Genomic DNA, 21,259 nt, shown 5'->3' on the forward strand with positions numbered 1-21,259 from the left:
AGAAGACTGTAATCTCAAATAAAGGTCAAACATACTTCCATTAGTTCACATCACCAATTATCAAGGCTTGTGGTCTCAATAACAAATGTGAAGTTTTGCTTAAGTTCAGTGACCTGAAGTGAAAAGCTCAAGATCTTCCTCTGATTCTGTTTTTCCACAGATGTCCCTATTTCTGGACTAGCCCGTACTCCTCTTAATAGTTGCACTCAATAATATTGGAACAGAAACGGTCGATGATCCCTTATAAAAGAGAATGGTGCATGACCAGAATTTTGTTTATTTCCCCAGCAGACAAAGGATATGGAATTCGTTCGGAGGCTTTCAACTTTCTTTGCTATCTGACAGAATTCATTACTATAGAATCAAGATACCAAAATGTTCAAATCCTACCTTTCAACAAAACTGACTCTCTTATTAACATATAGAGGCAGTTTGGATGCAAATTAAATCACGTCAATGTAATCAACATTTTAAGACCAATAGCAAAGAGAAGTGTGGACAGTGGATCCACAGATTTTAAAATAAGTAAATAAATGAAACTTTTAAATCAACATAGTCACTATATATTGGAGTCATATATATTAAATACATTGTGCCCAAAGATGCTTGGTCAGTTCAAAATACGTTTAAAGTTTCAGGTTAATTAAGACATGCAGTTTAGTTGTCCGTCAAATTTAATTTCTTCAAAAAGTGGGTGGGTTAGTGTTATGGAGTCTTCTGATTCTTTTACCAGTTGGTTGAAATACTTAATTAAATTGCTTTTCCTTTTCCCTCTCAAGATTCCACGAAAATGAAGAAGAGCTAAAAGATGTTTTTCACTGTGAATTAGAGAAATGCAGACATTAGAAAAACATTTTCATAGACTAAAAGATTATTGATAAATATTTGGCTGAACATGCAATGAAGTACAAAGGATAACAGTTCACAACAAATTCAAGCAGGTAACAGCAGGAGTAAACTAAGGTATAGTGGAGTAGGAGATGGGTTGAGTGGTGAGGAAAAGAGGGGTAAAAGAATGGTGTAGAGATGAAAGAGATTAAGTGAAGGTCAAAAGGGAAGCATTTAATGAGCAGAGAGATGATATTAGTGAGCTCAGTTTCAACTTAGCAACCAAGAGCAAATGCAACAGAAAAAAAGGAAGTGGCTAAGGTAGCATCATGGAAACAGCAAATCAGGAATTGAAAGTTGGTGGATGGAAAGAACTCAAGAAAATTACAGTAACCAGGGTTGCATGGTGGCTCAGTGTTGGTCCTCTGCCTCACAGCACTAGGGACCCGCTTTGGTTCTACCCTCAGACAACTGTGTGCAGTTTTCATTTTCGTCCTGTGTCTGCATGGGTTTTCTTCCACAGTCCAAAGATGTGCAAATCCACTTGCTGGGGGCTGCCAGCCTGGATCGCATGATAGTTCATACTTAGTTGGACATTGGCTTCAATTAACTCTGGACTGTATGCAATCTCCACATTAGCAACTACTTAAACGTGGTGCTGCTGGGACTACATAACTGTCTGTCAATTGGACAGTCATTTTGGTCAGCAAGTCTTGGCCTGAATCAGTTAACACCCTGCCAAGAGATAATGGTCATGGAACAGTTGTCTTTTGACAGGTTGGGTCTCAACTTACTTAGCATCCCCAGAAGGTGAGATTCAGTGGGATGGAATTCAACACTACCCCCCACTCCATGAAACCCTTAAGAGTGTTAAAAGTATATCTAGATAAATCTAATACTAAGCACAACAACTTACCCAATATCTGGATAGTCCATATATAATGTGTTCAGTTTTGTCTCAAGTTCACTTTCGTTTGAACCAATAAAATCGGACAGCTCTTGGGTTATAGGCAAAAGCCACGAAGCAGTACTTCCCTTGAAAACAGAGATTTACTTCATTAGTCTGATAATTCAAAATGTATTACCTGTACTGATGCACTTTATAAGTTTATCTATCCTTTATCAATAACTGGTGATATTAAAAGTTACAAGCTAGTAATTTCTGCAGTCCTTAACCAATATGATGTGCATCTACATTTTTAGAATATACCAGAGCCTGTCACAGAAAAACAGTGCTGTTTGGCTAATTAAACCATCTTTAAAACCCTTTTTGATCATTCTCTGAAACATATTTCTGTTACTTTAATGACAAAATCTGCAGTGATTTCCACATTTTGTCTCATATGTCTGACACTGCTCTTGGAATTTCTGACATGCACTTTTGCGCTTGCCAATATTTGCAGATGTGTTTCCTAAAACAAAAAAACTTTTTGTAAGCTATACCTTTCATCAGGCTTTCAAGTTAAATTTAGGAATCCACTAATATCAGGAATTTATAGAAAAACAAACCAAAAAAGTAGTACATAAAATTAGCAAATTTCAAATAAGGCTATGTGACAGAGGCTTATGATACGTTTTTATTACTTGACAACTTGGGTTTTAAGTGTATTAAAGAATAGATTTTTGGTTAATTAATATCAGTCTTGTTTTTTTTAAATATAGAGATCAGAAAGTTACTTTGATCAGCAAGCTGAAAATAGCATCCCAAAAAATGTTTACCTGAATTTGTGGGCGGCACGGTGGCACTGTGGTTAGCACTGCTGCCTCACAGCGCCCGAGACCCGGGTTCAATTCCCGACTCAGGCGACAGACTGTGTGGAGTTTGCATGTTCTCCCCGTGTCTGCGTGGGTTTGCTCCGGTTTCCTCCCACAGTCCAAAGATGTGCGGGTCAGGTGAATTGGCCATGCTAAATTGCCCGTAGTGTTAGGTAAGGGGGTAAATGTAGGGGTATGGGTGGGTTGCGGGTCGGTGTGGACTTGTTGGGCCGAAGGGCCTGTTTCCACACTGTAAGTAATCTAATCTAGTCTTGCATAACCCCACCCTCCAAGGAGATACATACAGTATAAAGGTTTTTGCTGACTTTAATTTTAATCTGGAAGAGGAAGAGGAACTGAAACAAGTTTAGAGATTTATAAACAGAGGTACTCTTAGTAGAAATCTTCGAACAGTTGAGGACAGGACTGGAGATGGGATCCTGAGTTGCTTAGAATAAAATTGCAAAAGCCGACATTTGTGGAGGTGCAAGACAGAAAGACATCCTACAATGCAGTCATTGACCGCTGGGTCTCTAAATGTGTTGTTGGGGTAGGAGGGTTAAAACTTTTGATACTTCTAATCACATGATTTTAGCTAGTTCTTGTAAATAAAGTTCATAAGTTTTTCTTTTTGTACAGTAAACTTATATATGCTTCTGTTAAAAGTTATGCTGTTTTATTTTGGTAACCTCCTGTGAACAGGTTTAGTCACTAACCTCTACTGTAAAAGAAATATAAAAACAAATATTATTTAATTTTACTCTGGGATCCAACTTGTTTAGTATTACCATTAGCTGGGATCATAATGAGAAGGAATGGTGAATAAATGAAATAAATTAACTATGTCTAATTTAAGTGCTGTTAATTAATCACTTCTAATTCAGTTAACTGAACATCTGTTGCTTAAAAGAAAGGAGAAAGACAAATTTTTCACATGAATGAGATGGAGAATATAAATGGATTTAAAATATTATGATCCTAGCTGATGTTATTATTGAACATGTCAGATGCTAGACTGAAACCCAACTTGATGAATCATATTTTATGATGTTTTATTATTAATGAAGTTCTCTCTTACAAGCAGAGCACACAATTTTTACTTTAAAATAAAACAAATTTATTTAGCAAAGGAGATGAAGATAAAATACAATAAACCAAGTTATTTACTTATAACATAAATTCAGGACAGGACATTACATGGTGCAGTATAATGTCATTTAGCCCAGAAAATCTTTATAAATTCAAAGATATCCCTTATACAGTACCCAAAGGCAACCTTTTACGGACTTCACATCAGAGGAAAACAAAGTCTTTTCCTAACACCTTGATTATGTTAATGTAACTATTGTGTTAAATCCTCTGATCGAAACCTCCGATACTGTATTTCTGGTTATTATACACATTAGTTTAAACGCAGTTTCAAATTCTCTTCAGAGTTTTATCCCAATACTTCTAGGTTGTGACTGTATGAACTCCTTGCTCCAAAATAATCTAGTTTAATTATATTCTGTCCTCATTAGCACTGCTCTGTCCATGCAACTCTATTCAAGAATTTCACAGAATCATCAAAAACTAGAAACACAAACAAAATTCTAGAAATGTTTCCTAAAGCTTTATTTTTTTAAAAAACAAACTTTCTAACCCTCTGAACTGGAACTTGTCTAATTTATTTGGTCCTAAAACTCTGCAAGAACGTATATGACAGGAGAGAGCTGAAAACAATGTTAAAAGAAATTACCACAGCAATAGAAACATTTGTAAGCTAATGACACAGGCTATCAGGGTCTGGGGACTTGGTTGCCTTTACTCCCAATAATTTTCTCAGTACCTTTTCACCTAATGATTGTGATTGTTTTAAGTTCTGCCTTTTCTTTAAACTCCACATTATCTGATACTGCTGGGATTTTTTCAGTGTTCTCCACCATGAAAACTGACAGAAACTACTAATTCAAAGTTTGTGAGAAGATTTGTAGCTCGGGTGCTCGTTGTTGTGGTTCTGTTCACCGAGCTGGGAATTTGTGTTGCAGACGTTTCGTCCCCTGTCTAGGTGACATCCTCAGTGCTTGGGAGCCTCCTGTGAAGCGCTTCTGTGATCTTTCCTCCGGCATTTGTAGTAATTTGAATCTGCCACTTCCGGTTGTCAGTTCCAGCTGTCCGTTGCAGTGGCCGGTATATTGGGTCCAGGTCGATGTGCTTATTGATTGAATCTGTGGATGAGTGCCATGCCTCTAGGAATTCCCTGGCTGTTCTCTGTTTGGCTTGTCCTATAATAGTAGTGTTGTCCCAGTCATACCGACGACTGCAGCGGACAGCTGGAACTGACAACTGGAAGCGGCAGATTCAAACCACTACAAATGCCGGAGGAAAGATCACAGAAGCGCTTCACAGGAGGCTCCCAAGCACTGAGGATGTCATCCAGACAGGGGATGAAACGTCTGCAACACAAATTCCCAGCTCGGAGAACAGAACCACAACAGAAACTACTAATGTTGTGCCCCTGCCATTTGTGTTTTCCATTACTAACTCCCCAGACTTGTCCTTTAAGGGACCAACATTCACTTGAAGCTGCACACCTTAAAAGGAAATGTTATTTATCAAAGCGTTTGTTATCTGTTTTCATATCTTGTGCTCGTTTTCTTTCATAATTCACCTTCATTCTTTTTATTAGTTTTTTTCAGTTACTCTTTTTGATCTTTAAAAGTTTCTGAATCTCCCAGCCTGCCACTTGACTTTACAATATGGTATACCTTAGATTTTGTCTTTATAATAAGTCAAAAAACTTTTTTGCTTAGCTATGGATGATCTTTTCTCCTGCTTACAAACTTTTTTTTTCCTTTCTGGGATATAGATTTAGCTGGGGGCAATTGAGTATTTCCTTAAACACATGCCACTGCTCATTAATCCTGTCCTACCTTGTAGTTTTCCTGTCCAGAGTACTTGGGCCAAATATGTCCTCATGTCTAGGGAATTACCTTTAGTTAACTGCAGAATGATAATGTTGAACTCTAGTTTCTTGACCTTGAATTGAATTTTAAATTCCAGCATGCTATGATCACTCTTCCTTATAAGATCCATTACAATTAGATTAATTAATTCCAACGCATTACAAAACCAAATCCAGAACCGGCTGCTATTTGGTTGGTTCCAAACCATATTGTTCTCAGAAACACAGTCTTTAATAAATTGAATAAATTCTCTCTTGAGGTTATCCATGTCAATTTGATTAATCCAGTCTATATACATATTAAAATCACCCACGATTGTTGCCATACCTTTCTTACAAGCCCCTGGTATTTTTGGTTTATCCTGTGCCCTATTGTGTGACAACTGTTTGGGGACCTATAGATTACTTCCCTCAAGGACTTTTGTTTCTTTCAAGGGACCAATGAAACATTTAACTGGTTAACCACACTAACTGTGAAAAGTTCTGTCATGAGTTATTGTTTAAGAAAATATCTGAATGCTGACCCTAAAGGTTTTTTGTTACTTCTCAGTACAGCGCAAAGATATTCTGGATAAGAAAGTGTGTTTTAAACACGAAAAGAACATGAAATATGGCACACAGGGTTATTGTGATATTTATGATTGGTATGAAGGTCTGAAGAAATGTTCAACTGCTAAGGAAAATAAAGATGAAACATAAATTAATCTGTACACAGTTGGTGAATAATGCTTGAAGAGGTTTGGCTCCCCAGGGGAAACTAAGTTTAAGATAAGCTAGTGTTTGCAGCACATAGTCAATAAAACAAAAACATTTATATTACTTACATGTTCTTCATACATCTTATTTATTGTCCCCAATTCTTCCCTGATTTTATTTGCTGCTTTGTCACGCTCCTTAGATGATTTGCAGTTAAAGCGTTGTTTCATGATTTGTGCAATGTACTCTTTAACAAACTGACAGTGCATACCAGATATCAAAACCTTTTAATTAAAAGCAATAATTATTTTTCATTTATTATTAATAGCCATTGTTTTTACAATATTAAATAATTTAAGTGCTTGATCTAAGAACTATAAACAGCATACCTGGTAATTGGCTGGTTTCATTTTCTTGAACTCCTCACAGTACTTTTCAGCAATGCTTATTATCTGATTAAAATCCTCACTATTGGACAGCCACTTCTTTGTGATTAACTTCTTAAAACAAAGCTGGAGAATAAAATGTCCATTTCAGTTGAATATTCTTCCTGATTAAACGATTTAAAAACACAAATCTCAACATACCTTCAACTGAAGAAAAATTTCATTTGAGATACTGTGATTGAGTTGTTTCACAACATTGTTTAATGTCTTTTCTATTTTGTTGGCATGTCCATCATTGTCCTGCTTCAGTTTCTCTACATTTTCTCTGGTGGAACAGAAGGAAGATACAGATAGTTATAATTCTTAATATACCAAATTCTTACTCTGTATGAGAAAACAGTCGATGGGTGGGGTGAATAAAATATAGAATGCTTTTGATAGTCTTTCTTCAGTTTTAGCTGTTTCCAACGATTGAGTGCCACCTGGAGTGTACATTGTGTTACAACACTAGGCTGGATTTTCCTTAGCCTTTCTGCTGCTTTTACTATCACATATGATATATTGCTTTTGTTTGAGATTAAGCTGTGATTTGATAGATGCAGATGAACAGAACAGTAGGTCAGAAGCTGGGAATTCTGCACTGTGTAACTTCAACTGCGCTAAGATGCTTGAAACCATCCAGGACAACACAATCGACTGTAATGACAACCCATCTAACACAAACATTCATTCCCTCCAGCAATGGCACAATAAGGCCATTAGCACCATCTGCAAGATGCTTTGCAGCACTTTGCCAAGGCTCCTTTAATAGCACCTTCCAAACTTGCAACCACCCTCTTTCTAGAAGGCAGGAGTAGCAGACGTAGGGGAACAACAAGTTCCCTAGTAATTCTCACACCATCCTCTCTTTCAACAATATCTCCATTCCTTCACTGTTGGCAGATCAAAATGCTGAAGTGCACATCCAGCGAAACTGTGGTATATCACACATATAGATGGCAGCTGTTCAAAAAGGTGGCCTAACCATATCTACTCAAACACAATTAAATAATGATGATTATTGTTGGCCTCTACAGCGATACTTCCATCCTAGCGATGAAACAAAAAGATTAAGCTTGACTCTAGGTATTATAAAGAGACTAGGATATACCTGCCAAACCTAACAATTCTTTGAAGAGGTGATTAAAGCAGTGGATAGAGGAATGTCGATGGATGCTCTTCATATGGACCTCAAAGTGCTATTTGATTTATGTACCCCATAAATTAGAATAAGTGGTGTAGTTTATGGACTTTACAACAAATTGCTAATCAGATTACGAAATCTTTTGAGTGACAGGGAAGAGTAGACATAATGTGTAGGTACTCAAACTGGCAGGAGATTATAAGTGGCATCCTGTAAAAATGTGTTAGGATCTCAACTATTCAACACATTTATTGATAACTTGTATGCTGAAATAAAAAGCCATATTCAAACACTCTAATGATACAATAGGTGGCATTGTAAGCAGTATAGACAAAAGCATAAAAACTAATAAAGAAACATTGATAGATCCAATGAATGGGACAATTGTGTAAAATTAATTTTAATGCAGGAAGCTGTCAGCTTATTTACTTTGGACCTATAAAGAATAAAACAAAGCCTCTTCAAAATGCTGAAATAAAACTAGAAAAAATGAAATACAAAAGTTACGCGAGGGTCCGTGAAATCAGATGATTAATATGTCATGAAAAGGTACATAAAATAATCAAAAAGACTGATGGAATGTTTGTTTTTATGTCAAGAAGACCAAAATGCAAAGGCTGTAAAAGTCATATGGCAGCTATACAAAGCCCTGTTAGATGACACACACACATAGTTTTGGGGTCCACACCTCAAAAGAGGATATTTAGTGTCTTTGAACCAAATGCTGAGAAGGTTTACCACAAGGGTTCAGGGGCTCCAAAGGCCCTTGCAAGGAAAGATTTCACAAACAGGATTATATTCTCTTCAGTTTAGAATACTGAGCTTTAAGGGGAAGAAAGGAAGAGGTGAACAAATTATTTCCATTGGTCCAGAAGTATAGGGATAGGTAGCACAATTTAAAATTACAACTAGTCATTTGAGGAGTGAAACTGGGAAACACTTTTATACCATAAGACATAGGAGTGGAAGTAAGGCCATTTGGCCCATAGAGTCCATTTCACCATTCAATCATGGCTGATGGGCATTTCAGTGACACTTACCCACATTCTCCCCGTATCCCTGAATTCCCCGTTGCGAGCTTAAGAATGTATCAATCTCTTCTGCCTTGAAGACATTTACTGTTCCGCGCTCCATGGCAATGAATTCCACAGGCCCACCACTCTCAGGCTGAAGAAATGTCTCCTCATTTCCATTTTAAATTGAGCCCTTTTAATTTTAAGGCTGTGCCCATGGGTTCTAGTATCCCCCACTAACGGAAACAAATTCCCAGTGTCCACCCTTTCCAAGCCATGCATTATCTAGTACGTTTCTATCAGATCTCCCCTCAACCTTCAAAACTCTAATGAATACAATCCCAGGATCCTCAGCCATTCATTGCATGTTAGACCTACCATTCCAGGGATCATCCGTGTCAATCTCCGGTGGACACGCTCCGATGCTGGAATGTCCTCCCTGAGGTGTGGGGGCCAAAACTAGACACAGTATTCTAAATGACGCCTAATCAGAGCTTTATAAAGTCTCAGTAGTACATCACTGCTTTTATATTCCAACCTTCTTGAGCTAAGTGACAACAATACATTTGCTTTCTTAATCACTGACTCATCCAGCAACTTAACCTTTAGAGAATCCTGGTCTAGCACTCCCAGATCCCTTTGTATTTTGACTTTATGAATTTTCTCACCGTTTAGAACATAGTCCATTTCTGTATTCTTTTTTCCAAAGTGTAAAACCTCGCATTTACTCACATTGAATTTCATTAGCCATTTCTTGGACCACTCTCCTAAACTGTCTAAATCTTTCTGCAGCCTCCCTCTCTCTTCAGAACTACCTGCCTGTCTGTCTAACTTTGTAACATCGGTGAACTTTATCAGAATGCCCCCAGTCCCTTCACCAGGATCATTAATATATAAAGTGAACAGCTGAGGTCCCAACACTGAACCCTGCGGGACACCGCTTGTTGCCGGCTGTCATTCCGAAAAAGAACCTTTTATCCCAACTGTCTGCCTTCTGTCAGACAGCCAATCCTCAATCCATGCTAGTAGCTCACCTTGAACACCAAGGGCTCTCTCCTTCCTCAGCAGCCTCCCATGAGGAACCTTATCAAAGGCCTTTTGCCTCTTCAAAGAATTCTAATAGGTTTGTTGGGCACAATCTCCTCTTACTAATTCCATGCTGACTTGTTCTAATCTGACCCTGCACTTCCAAGAATTTAGAAATCTCATCCTTAATGATGGATTCTAGAATTTTACCTACAACCGAGGTTAGGCTAATTGGCCTATAACTTTCCATCTTTTGTCTTGATCCTTTCTTGGACAAGTTGGGGGTGGGGGTTACAACATCGGTTTTTGAATCATCTGGAACTTTCCCTGATTCCAGCGATCTTTGAAAGATTACAACCAACGCCTCCTCTATTTCTTCAGCGACCTTCCATAGAACTCGAGGATGCAGCCCAACGGGGCCAGGAGATTTATCAATTTTTAGACCTTTTAGCTGTTCTAGCACTTCCTCTTTTGTAATGGCTACCATACTCAACTCTGCCCCTTGACTCTCCTTAATTGTTGGGATATTACTCATGCCTTCCACTGTGAAGACTGACACAAAGTATTTATTAAGTTCTGCAGCTATTTCCTTATCTCCCATCACTAGTTTTCTAACATCAATTTGGAGCTGCTCAATTTCTACTTTTGCCTTTTTTTTGTTTCATAAGTCCTGAAAGAAACTTTTACTATCATTTGTAATATTACTGGCTAGCTTACCTTCATATTTGATCCTGTCCTTCCTTATTTCAATCTTTGTTATCCTCTGTTTGTTTCTGTAGTCTTCCCAACCTTCCTGGCCACTTTATAGGCTCTCTCTTTTTCTTTGATACATTTACTGACTTCCTTTGTCAGCCACAGCTGTCTAATTCCCCCCGGATAATCTTTCTTTTCTTTTGGATGAACCTCTGTACTGTGTCCTCAATTGCACACAGAAACGCCTAACATTGTTGCTCTACTGTCTTCCCCACTAGGCTCTACTTCCAGTCGATTTTCATCAGTTCCTCTCTCATGCCCTTATAATTATCTTTGTTTAACTGTAACACCATTACATCCAATTTTGCCTTCTCTCTTTCAAACTGCAGACTGAACTCTACCATGTTATGATCACTGCCTCCTAAGTGTTCCCTTACTTTAAGATCTTTTATAAAGTCTGCCTCATTACATAGCACTAAGTCCAGAATAGCCTGCTCCTTGTGGGCTCCATCACAAGCTGTTCCAAAAAGCCATCCTGAAAGCTTTCCATGAATTCCCTTTCTTTGTATTCACCTGCAACATTATTCACTCAGTCAATTTGCATATTGAAGTCCCCCATGATCACCATGACCTTGCCTTTCTGACATGCCCTATCTATTTCCTGGTACACCTTGTGCCTCTGATCCTGACCACTGCTGGGTTATCTGTACATAACTCCCATTATGTTTTTTTTGCCTTTGTGGTTCCTCAACTCTACCCACACAGCCTCCACATCATCTGACCCTATGTCATTCAGTGCCATAGATTTAATTTCATTCTTAACCAACAAGGCAACCCCGCCCCCTCTGCCCACCTCCATGTCTTTTCAATAAGTTGTAAATCCTTGGATGTTTAACTGCCAGTCATTCACAATGATTTGCCCCAGTAATTCATCTACTTTGTTACGAATACTACGAGCATTCAGGTAAAGTGCCTTAATGCTAATTTTCTTATCCTCATCATTTCCATCACCTCTAGTAATATGTCCTAGGTTATCCTTCCTTTTTGCTTCATTCCTAGTCTGCCTCAGACTTGAACCCTTCACACTTGCTAAACTGCTGCTTTTCTTTCTACTTGACTCCATACTCCCTGTTGCGTCCCCTTTCCCTTCCCCCCAGACTCAAGTGTAAAGTCCTAGTGACCACCCTATTAATCCTTTTGGCCAGAACACTGGTTCCATATTGGTTCAGGTGGAGACCGTCCCATTGGTACAGATCCCCCCGGTGGCAAAACTGATCCCAATGTCCCATGAAATGGAATCCCTCTTTCCCACACCAATCTCTTAGTCATGTGTTTACTTCTCTAATTTTCTTCTCCCTATTCCAATTTGCACGTGGCTCAGGCAGTAAACCAGAGATTATGACCTCGAGGATATTTTCTTCAATTTCCTTCCTAGTGCATGATACTCCCTAAACAGGTCTTCCTTCCTACTTTGCCTATGTCATTAGTGCCAACATGGACCACTAAAACTGGATCCTCTCAATCTTGCTCCAATATCCTTTCAAGCCGGTCGGAGATGTCCTGCACCCTGGCACCAGACAGGCAACACACCATGTGGAAACTCCTGATCCAGCTCACAAAAGATACTACATGTCCCCCAAATTATAGATTCCCGTGTCCCCTGAATCCCCTATATCCCTACTTGTCTTTTTGCTCCCCCCTCTTGAATGGCATCATGGTGCCGTCGTCAGCTGACTCATCCTGTCCACAGCCCCTTTCTTTATCCATACAGGGAACAAAAATCTTATACCTGTTGGACAAGATCAAGTGTTGAGGCTCTTCCACTCCTGAACTCAGAATCCCCCTACCTGCCTCACTTACAATTACACTCTGTTGTTCCTGATCATTGACTGAATTTGAACTACATAACCTGCCGGGTGTGACTGTCTTCTGAAACAAAGCGCCCAGGTAACTCTCCTGGGTGTGTCGCAGTGTTTGAAGCTCAGATTCCAGATCATCAATTCTGATCCAGAGTTCTTCCAACAACGAACACTAGCTGCAGATGTGGTCACTGCCATTCACAAGGGGATCAGCCTGCTCCCACATCGTACAGCTCCAGCACATCACCTGTCCAGCCAGCTCTACTTATTTAATTAATTATACAAATATATGACTTAAATAATTTCTAGTACTTCTCTGTCGTCTTATTCAATTAACCAACTAATAGTAAACTTTTAATCAATCACACAATACACAAGAAATATCAATTCAAACACCTTACCTTAGCAACACGAGAATCCTTTTTTTGGGTTAGAGGTGGAGGGTGGGTGGGAGACACTACATGTATCGTGTCTTGGGATTCAGCTGCTGCCAAAATATATACCTGAAACTTCCAAGTTTTTATATTTACAAAGTTTACCTTCCTGTCAGGGCACTGGTCCTTGCTGTTGCTCCTCCCACTCCAACGGCCGCCGAAAAAATACCACAAGGGTAGTTGAAATTTGAAATTCTTCCATGTAGAGTAATTCACAGTTAACGTATTGGGCAATAGGTAGATAGAATTAAGTTGCAGAACACACTTAATCGAATGGCAGAGGACGCTGCAGGTGCTGGTCCACTCCAGTGCCTAACGTGTCCCTGAAGCCTTCAGAACATTTTCAGGGCTGACAATTTAATGTAAGACTAACACAGTGTTACATTAAGGTCCAGTTGGACATAAAAGATCCAACAGTTATTATCTGACGAGGAGGAAGGGAATTCTACCAGTTTTCTAATGATCAATAACCATTAAAAAAAAAGCCCAAAGTACTGGAGCATTTTCTCACTCTTTGTTTAGATCCATTTGTACACTGGAACAGCAACTACATTTCAAAGCAGTTAATTGAAAATGAATTATTTTGACATTCTAACTCTCTCTTATCTTTTATTCATTCATGGGATGTGGGCATTGCTAGCTGGGCCAGTATTTATTGCCCATCCCTAATTGCCTAGAGGGTGATTAAGAGTCAGCCATGTTGTTGTGGATCTGGAGTCACATGTAGACCAGACCAGGTAAAGATCGCAGTTTTCTTCCCTAGAGGACACGAGTGAACCAGATGGGCTTTTCCGACAATTGACAATGGATTCATGGTCATCAATAGACTCTTAATTCCAGATTTCCAGAGGGATACTAACAGAAATATAATGTTATTTATGCTGTTTAATAATCAGTCAGTCAGTCATTAGAATAAATTACCTCAAGTCAATACAGGTGTTGAGGCCTACCACCAAAACAGGCACTGCATTTGGCTTGCTCATTACGAGGTCCTGATGATAGCTTGAAAAATAAATCAAAATTAGTCTGTTTAATCGTAATGAAAATAAAGTGTGGTATTTTAAATAATAAAACATTTATTCCAACATAAAATAATTTACCCCTCCATAAATAATTACTCCAAATTTAACCAAGTCCCAATTTACCAGCATACTTAATCCTCAATGGTGACATCAAAAGTGAAAACAAGAGATTAAATTGAATACTTCTAATAGGTGGAATCACTTGCCAAAGGTAAATATGGAAAGGGCAAAATTCCTGAATCTATTTTTTATATCCCATTTCCAAACAGTGTTACATGTTGGATGAAGCACTCCTGTGGACTGCCTTAGGATATTTTATTACACTGAAAGCGTTATCTAAATAAAAGCTGCTGTTGATAATGCTAACAAGATCATTAAAAAATATCACACAACACCAGGTTATAGTCCAACAGGTTTAATTGGAAGCACACTAGCTTTCAGAGTGCTGCTCCTTCATCAGGTGATTGTAGAGGACACAATTATAAGACACAGAATTTATAGCAAAAGTTTACAGTGTGAAGTAACTGAAATTATACATTGAAAAATACTTTGATTGTTTGCCAAGTCTCTCATCTGTTAGAATGACCATGATAGGTTTACTTCTTTCATATGTAAAATCACAAAATCTTTTTTGAAAATTACATTCTCAGGTTAACTGTAACTCAGGTTAGACCAGATAAGATGTTGAAGGTGTTAGCCCCCTGTGTTCTGTTGTCTGTGCCATAAAGTTTGTGTGTATGTGTGTCTGGGTGGGGTGGGAGGGGGTGGTTTGGAGTGTCTGTGAGAGTGTATATGTGTGTGTGAGTGTAAAGTTGGGAGTGTGTGAGAGAGAGTGTGGATGTGTGAGAGTGAGTGAGTGAGGATGTGTGAGAATGAGTGAGTGAGTGAGACCAAATTTGCCAACATCTTCATGCACAGGTTCGAACAAGACTTCTTCTCTATGCAGGACCTCCAACCAACATTATACACCAGGTATATTGATGACATTTTCTTTTTCTGGACCCATGACGAGGAGTCACTGATAAATATACACAGTGATATCAACAAGTTTCATCCCATCATCAAACTCATGGACTATTCTTATTTTGGTACACAGCATCTCCATCAAAGATGGGCACCTCAGCACCACACTTTACTGCAAGCCCTCAGACAATCTCATAATGCTACACTTCTCCAGCTTCCACCAAAACATTAAAACAGCCATCCCGTATGGACAAGCCCTACATGTACACTGGATCTGTTCAGATGAGGAGGAACATGACGGGCACCTGGAAGTACTCAGGGATGCGCAACTCATCGACTGTCAGTTCCGACGTGCCACAGCAAGGAACTGTAATGACCTCCTCAGGAGACAGACATACGCTGCAGCCGACAGGGTACCCTTCATTGTCCAGTACTTCCTAGGAGGAGAAAAACTACGCCATGTTCTTCGCAACCTGCAACACATTATCAACAAGGATGAGCACCTCACCAAGACCTTTCCCACACCTCCACTGCTCGCCTTTAAACAACCACCAAACCTCAAACAGATCATTGTTCATAGCAAACTGCCCGGCTTTCAGGCCAACTCCATACAACCCTGTCATGGCAGGTGCTGCATGATGTGTCAGAGTATGGACATGGATACCACCATTACGCGTGGGGACACCTCCCACCTTGTACATGGCAGGTACTCATGTGACTCAGCCAACGTTGTTTATCTCATACGCTGCAGACAAGGATGGCCTGAGGCATGGTACATTGGTGAAACCAAGCAGAGGCTATGGCAATGGATGAATGGGCACCGGACAACAATCAACAGTTAGGAGTGTTCCATCTTATTTGGAGAACACTTCAGCAGTCCAGGACATTCAACCTTGGACCTTCAGGTGACCATCCTCCAAGGCGGACTTCGGACAGGCTGCAGCGAAAATTGGCTGAGCAGAGACTGACAGCTAAGTTCAGTACCCATAGGGAGGGCCTCAACCGGGACTTGGGGTTCATGTCACACTACAGGTGACCACCATTGCACTACACACACACAGACACACACACACTTAGATCCCTTTATACTCACACATACACACATATACTCACAGACAGACAGGCAGACACACACAAACAAACACGTTTGTGGGTTGAATTTGTACTTGCAGATTTACAATGTACATTGCTCAAAAACTGCATGAATCCATGCAAGACTCTGAACTCATTTTTTAGATTAGAATCAGTTTAAACATTGTGGCACAGACAACAGAACACAGGGGGCTAACACCTTCAACATATTATCTTGGCTGACACCAACTGTTACAGTTAACCTAAGAAGGTAACTTTTAAAAAATGTTTTGTGATTTACATATGAAAGAAGTGAAACTATCATGGTCATTCTAACAGATGAGAGACTTAACAAACAATCAAAGTATTTTTCAATGTATAATTTCAGTTACATCACACTGTAAACTTTTGCTATAAATTCTGTGTCTTACAATTGTGTCCTCCACAACCACCTGATAAAGGAGCAGTGCTCCAAAAGCTAGTGCTTCCAATTAAATCTGTTGGACTATAACCTGGTGTTGTGTGATTTTTAACTTTGTACACCCAAGTCCAATACCGGCCTCTCCAAATTATGTAGATACAGGTTGTCCTGCTGTAACATGACGGTTGCAACCTTGCGCTATAGGAAATTACGTTATGAAAACTGCTATGGAAAATCATCCTGTAAAAGACTGCTAATAGAAAATCACTATATCCTTACAGTAGAAAGTTTGCATAATCCAAACAATGTCCACAATTCATTAATCACATCATAGCCAATTCCTGCTGATGAATCATGCATTGTAACAGAATGACTTGCAAGGTTGAAGTAGGGTGGGAGGCTCACATAAAGCATAAACATTGATAAAGACTAAATGACCAAATACCCTGTCAACAGCGATAAATTTACACCCAAAAATGAAGTAAGATTTATAGAATACACGGAAGCTAATTGCTTACTGTGCTTATGTCAACTGAAAAAGACCCAAATAATCCCACTTTGCAGCTCTTGGTTTTACAGCCCAGTGTGCTATGGCACCTCAAGTATAAATTCAATTTTTTTTATTAAATGCGATGAAGGATTCTTCCTCTGCCCTGCAACTTGAAGTTGCAGCCTCCTACCACTTTGAATGACAGGAAATACTGAATGGCACGGCATTTCATTATTTATGAACTTATATTATTTTCAAAAAATGAGTAACAAAAATGATAAAAAGATTGAAAGCATGCAGATTAGGATTGAAAACATTTCAATGAGGATTATTAAGATTCCTTATGTTCCTGGCTGCACAGCCAACACAAATATAAAATCAGTCAGTGACAGAGCTGAAAGGTTTAACCTTCATTTGGACAAGGGCCGATTAGATTGGAAGATAATTTATTTAGTTAGTTTATATTTTTATAATAGCTCATTTCTAAAAAGGGGAAAATAGACAGAAACCAGGAAACTCCAAGCCAGTTGGCTTAACATCTGACAAGAGAAAAATGTTAGAGGCTACATTGAAAGACGTTATAGCAGGGGCTTTAGATAAATTCAACGTAATCAGGCAGTGCCAATATGCTTTCACACTGGAAGATTCATATTTTACCAAACTGGAGTACTTTGAGGAAATAACATGTCCTGTGGACACAGGGGAACTGTAAGATGCACTTAGATTTCCAGAAAGCATTTGATGAAGTGCCACATCAAAAATGATTGCAGAAAATAAAACTTTATAGTATAGGAGCACAGAATATTGGGATGGATTGAAGATTGCTTACTGTTAGCCAACTAGAGAGTGGGCAAAAACTGACATTTTTCAGGATGGGAGATTGCAATGAGTGGTGTTCCATTCGGATTAGTGCTGGAACCTTAACTACTTATAATTCCTAAAACTGATTTGAAATAATGGAATGTACAGTTGACAAATTTACTGATGAAACAAAAGGTAGGTAATGAAAAGGAAGATAAAAAGAGCTAAGTTTTGGAGTGGACATACAAGGCTGCAAATGATATAGATAGGTTTCGGGACGGCACGGTGGTTAGCACTGCTGCCTCACAGTGCCAGAGACCCGGGTTCAATTCCCACCTCAGGCAACTGTCTGTAGAGTTTGCACGTTCTTCCAGTGTCTGGGTGCTCTGGTTTCCTCCCACAGTCCAAAAACAAATGTGCAGGCTAGGTGAATTGGCTATGCTAAATTGCCCATAGTGTTAGGTGAAGGGGTGAAGGTGGGTTGCTCTTCAGAGGGTTGGTGTGGACTTGTTAGGCCGAAGGGCCTGTTTCCACACTAAGTAATCTAATCTAGAAAAAAGTGACTGAGCAAAAGTGTGGCAAATAGAGTGTACTGTGTGAAACTGAGAAACTGTCCATTTTGGCAGGTAGAATAATAAAGTATATTATTTAAATAGTGAGAGTTTGCAGAGCTGAGACACACAGGGATCTGCAAATTGTTAAGAGCTAATATGCAGATACAGTAAATAACTAGGAAAGCTAATAGAATTTTGGTGCAAGGTTAGTTTGGACTTCAGTTATATATGGCATTGATGAGATTACAATTGGAGCATTATGTAGAGTATTGGTCTCCTTATATGAAAAAGCATGTAAATGCATGGAAAGTCAGAGAAGGATTATCAGACTGGATTGAATGTGTTATCCTCGGAGGAAGGGTTGGATAGAATAAACAAAATACTGCAGATGCTGGGGATCAGGAACAAAAAGAATTTTGGAGAAACATAGGTGCTCTGGCAAAATTTGTGGACATCAAAACGGTTTCATTTTTGAGTCCTATATAAAAACCCTTCTTTCAGTGAGTCATATTAATTTTGTTTCTCTCTTTATAGATGCTGAATTCCTCCAGCACTGAGTTTTTATTCTGGACAGAATAAACTTGCATTCAAGTAAGGAGCAACTTGCTTGAAACATACAAGATCCAAGAAGTCTTGGCAAGTTCGATATGGAGACAATGTTTCCTCTTCTGGAAGAATAGACAACTAGGGGTCACTGTCTAAAACTAAAGGGACCGACTATTTAAAACAGTAATGTGATAAATTTTTTTCTCATAGGTAGAACGTCTTTGGAACACTTTTCCTGAAAAGGTGGTGGAAGCAGAACCTTTGAGAACATTTGTATGACAGAGGTTAATAGATTTGTATAACATTTGAATGACAGAGGTTAATAGATCCTTGGTAAGCAAGGGGATGAAAAAGTTCATCAGAAGTAGGTAGCAGAATTGACTTGTGGTTACATCAGATCAGCTATGATATTTTTAAATAGGACAGCAAGCTTAAGGGGCTAAAAGGCCTGTTCCTTCCCCTTGTTCCTTTGTTTGTACATTTAATTTATTTCCTGTGGAACAACTTCTACTTTCATACTGGTTTAATAGCCATGCACTTTAATCAATGCAATTTTGCTTGGAAAGATTAAGTGATTCTGGTACAAAATCTCCAGTGCCATCAAGACTATGAAACAAATGACTCTAAAACAGACTACAATGTTAGTATAAAAATTACCGGTGTATTAAATTTTCTAATTCATCAAAGCAGATATGCAAAGCTTTGCCCTTCAGTTCTTTGCTGATGTGGTCTGCGTTTTTCAGACATTCATAAACCATCTGCAAAATAAAATCATTCAGGAATGACATTACAATTATTGTACATTCATACAATATCTAGCTTAATAAAGCTGACTAAATTTACAAAACGTATATAATGTAATGATTCACAAAATCAGTGAGTAAGTGGTGACTACTATACAAGATACCAGACCCACTCTTATTGTGCTGACCCTAGGGGGAATTGTCAGCATCTTCAAGAAAGAATTCCATCTAAGAAACATTTCCCTTTGGTGGAGGGATCAATGATGGGAGGCAGAATTTTAAGCTAAGAGGTGGGATGTTTACAAGAGATGTGAAGATGATGGGAAACCAGGCCATGATACCTGTAAGGACAGTAGAGGCAGACATGTTGACATTGTTGATATTAAGATGTACACTTGTGATGCCAAAACTATGGGCCAAGTGCTACAAAACCATAACAAACAGAAACAGGAGTAGGATTTCAGCCCCTTGAACCTGCTCCACCATTAAAAGAAGATCACGGCTCACATGATTAGGTTGGAAAATGGGTCAGGTGGTTGTTTTCAATCAGCACAAACTTAATGGGCCAAATGGCCCTTTTTTGTGCCATAGACTTCTATTACTTTCTTTCACCTTAAAGTTTTAAAAAAGGGAAAAAAAAACAAAAACAAAAAAGACCTTGAAAGTTCTAGTTGGAACTGCTGTTCAAGGTTTGCATAAACATTTGTAGCTCAGGTGCTAGTTGTCGTAGTTGTGGGTTGCTATCACATGTTATTTTCTCAACTTCATCCCTGTCGCAGCTCATTTTTTAACTCAAATCCTTGTCTGTACCATCTCCCACATTCTAACCTCTACAGAGGCTCACTGATACATCTGGTCTCCAATTTTAGATGACCTTCCATTTCCAACAATACTTAATCCACCTTTGGCACCTGTGCCTTCAGTTATAAAGGCTCAAGCTCAGGAGTATTCTTCCTATAAAATCTTCGGGATAAAAGTGAGGTCTGCAGATGCTGGAGATCACAGCTGAAAATGTGTTGCTGGTTAAAGCACAGCAGGTTAGGCAGCATCCAAGGAACAGGAAATTCGACGTTTCGGGCATAAGCCCTTCATCAGGAAGGCTGATGAAGGGCTTATGCCTGAAACGTCGAATTTCCTGTTCCTTGGATGCTGCCTAACCTGCTGTGCTTTAACCAGCAACACATTTTCAGCAGTATTCTTCCTATACCTCTCTGACTCTGCACCTCACTATGCTCCTTTGAGGCACCTTTTAAACCATACACAGAATAGTATCTTAGAACCTCCCGAGTGGATGCAGGCTATTTGGCCCACCAGCTCCACACCAGCACTCCAAAGACCATCCCCACCCAGACCCAACCCCCTACCCTGCATTTCCCATGGCTAATCCACCTAGCTGTATGTCCCTGGACAGTCTAGGAAATTTAGCATGGCCAGTCCACTTAATCTGCACATTTTTGGACTATAGGAAGAAACCACTGAGAGGAAACCCATGCAGACATGGGAGAATATACAAACTCCACACAGACAGTCGCCAGAGACTGGAATCAAATCCAGGTCCCTGGCATGTGTGGCAACAGTGCTAACCACCAAGCCACCTTGCCACCCTAATGTGCCCAGCGCAAACTTTGGTAACTTTTCACACCACCACCTCACATTTGACCCACTTTGTTTTCTAAATGTTCCTGTGAAGTGCCTTGACCTTCTTATAATCAATAACAACTTTTTATGAAAATAAGAAACCTGAAATCTCATTATTTACTGGAAGAATGAAACCATGAGATTCAACACAAGAATTTAAACTATCTTAGTAGATCTTCTACTCTCTAAAACA

The 21,259-nt window shown here is 39.2% G+C and overlaps 1 protein-coding gene across 4 annotated transcripts in view; it reads right to left on the bottom strand.

The window, feature by feature from the left end:
* Nucleotides 1–515: 515 nt before the first annotated feature.
* The window catches only part of LOC132817939 (exocyst complex component 3-like), a 69,799-nt gene continuing 49,055 nt past the window's right edge, over nucleotides 516–21,259 (bottom strand). For 3 of the 4 annotated variants that reach the window (XM_060828487.1, XM_060828486.1, XM_060828488.1), the window contains exons 6-12: nucleotides 19,343–19,443; nucleotides 13,739–13,819; nucleotides 6,811–6,934; nucleotides 6,613–6,735; nucleotides 6,352–6,507; nucleotides 1,745–1,863; nucleotides 516–818 (exon numbers count right to left, since the gene is read on the bottom strand). In XM_060828487.1, coding sequence (XP_060684470.1) covers nucleotides 644–818; nucleotides 1,745–1,863; nucleotides 6,352–6,507; nucleotides 6,613–6,735; nucleotides 6,811–6,934; nucleotides 13,739–13,819; nucleotides 19,343–19,443 — 879 coding nt within the window. In that variant the 3' untranslated portion in view covers nucleotides 516–643. The remainder of the gene's footprint in view (nucleotides 819–1,744; nucleotides 1,864–6,351; nucleotides 6,508–6,612; nucleotides 6,736–6,810; nucleotides 6,935–13,738; nucleotides 13,820–19,342; nucleotides 19,444–21,259) is intronic. The other variant, XM_060828489.1, reaches the window with a different exon arrangement.

The sequence above is a fragment of the Hemiscyllium ocellatum genome, chromosome 8 (assembly GCF_020745735.1).
Source record: "Hemiscyllium ocellatum isolate sHemOce1 chromosome 8, sHemOce1.pat.X.cur, whole genome shotgun sequence".
Lineage (NCBI taxonomy): Eukaryota > Metazoa > Chordata > Chondrichthyes > Orectolobiformes > Hemiscylliidae > Hemiscyllium > Hemiscyllium ocellatum.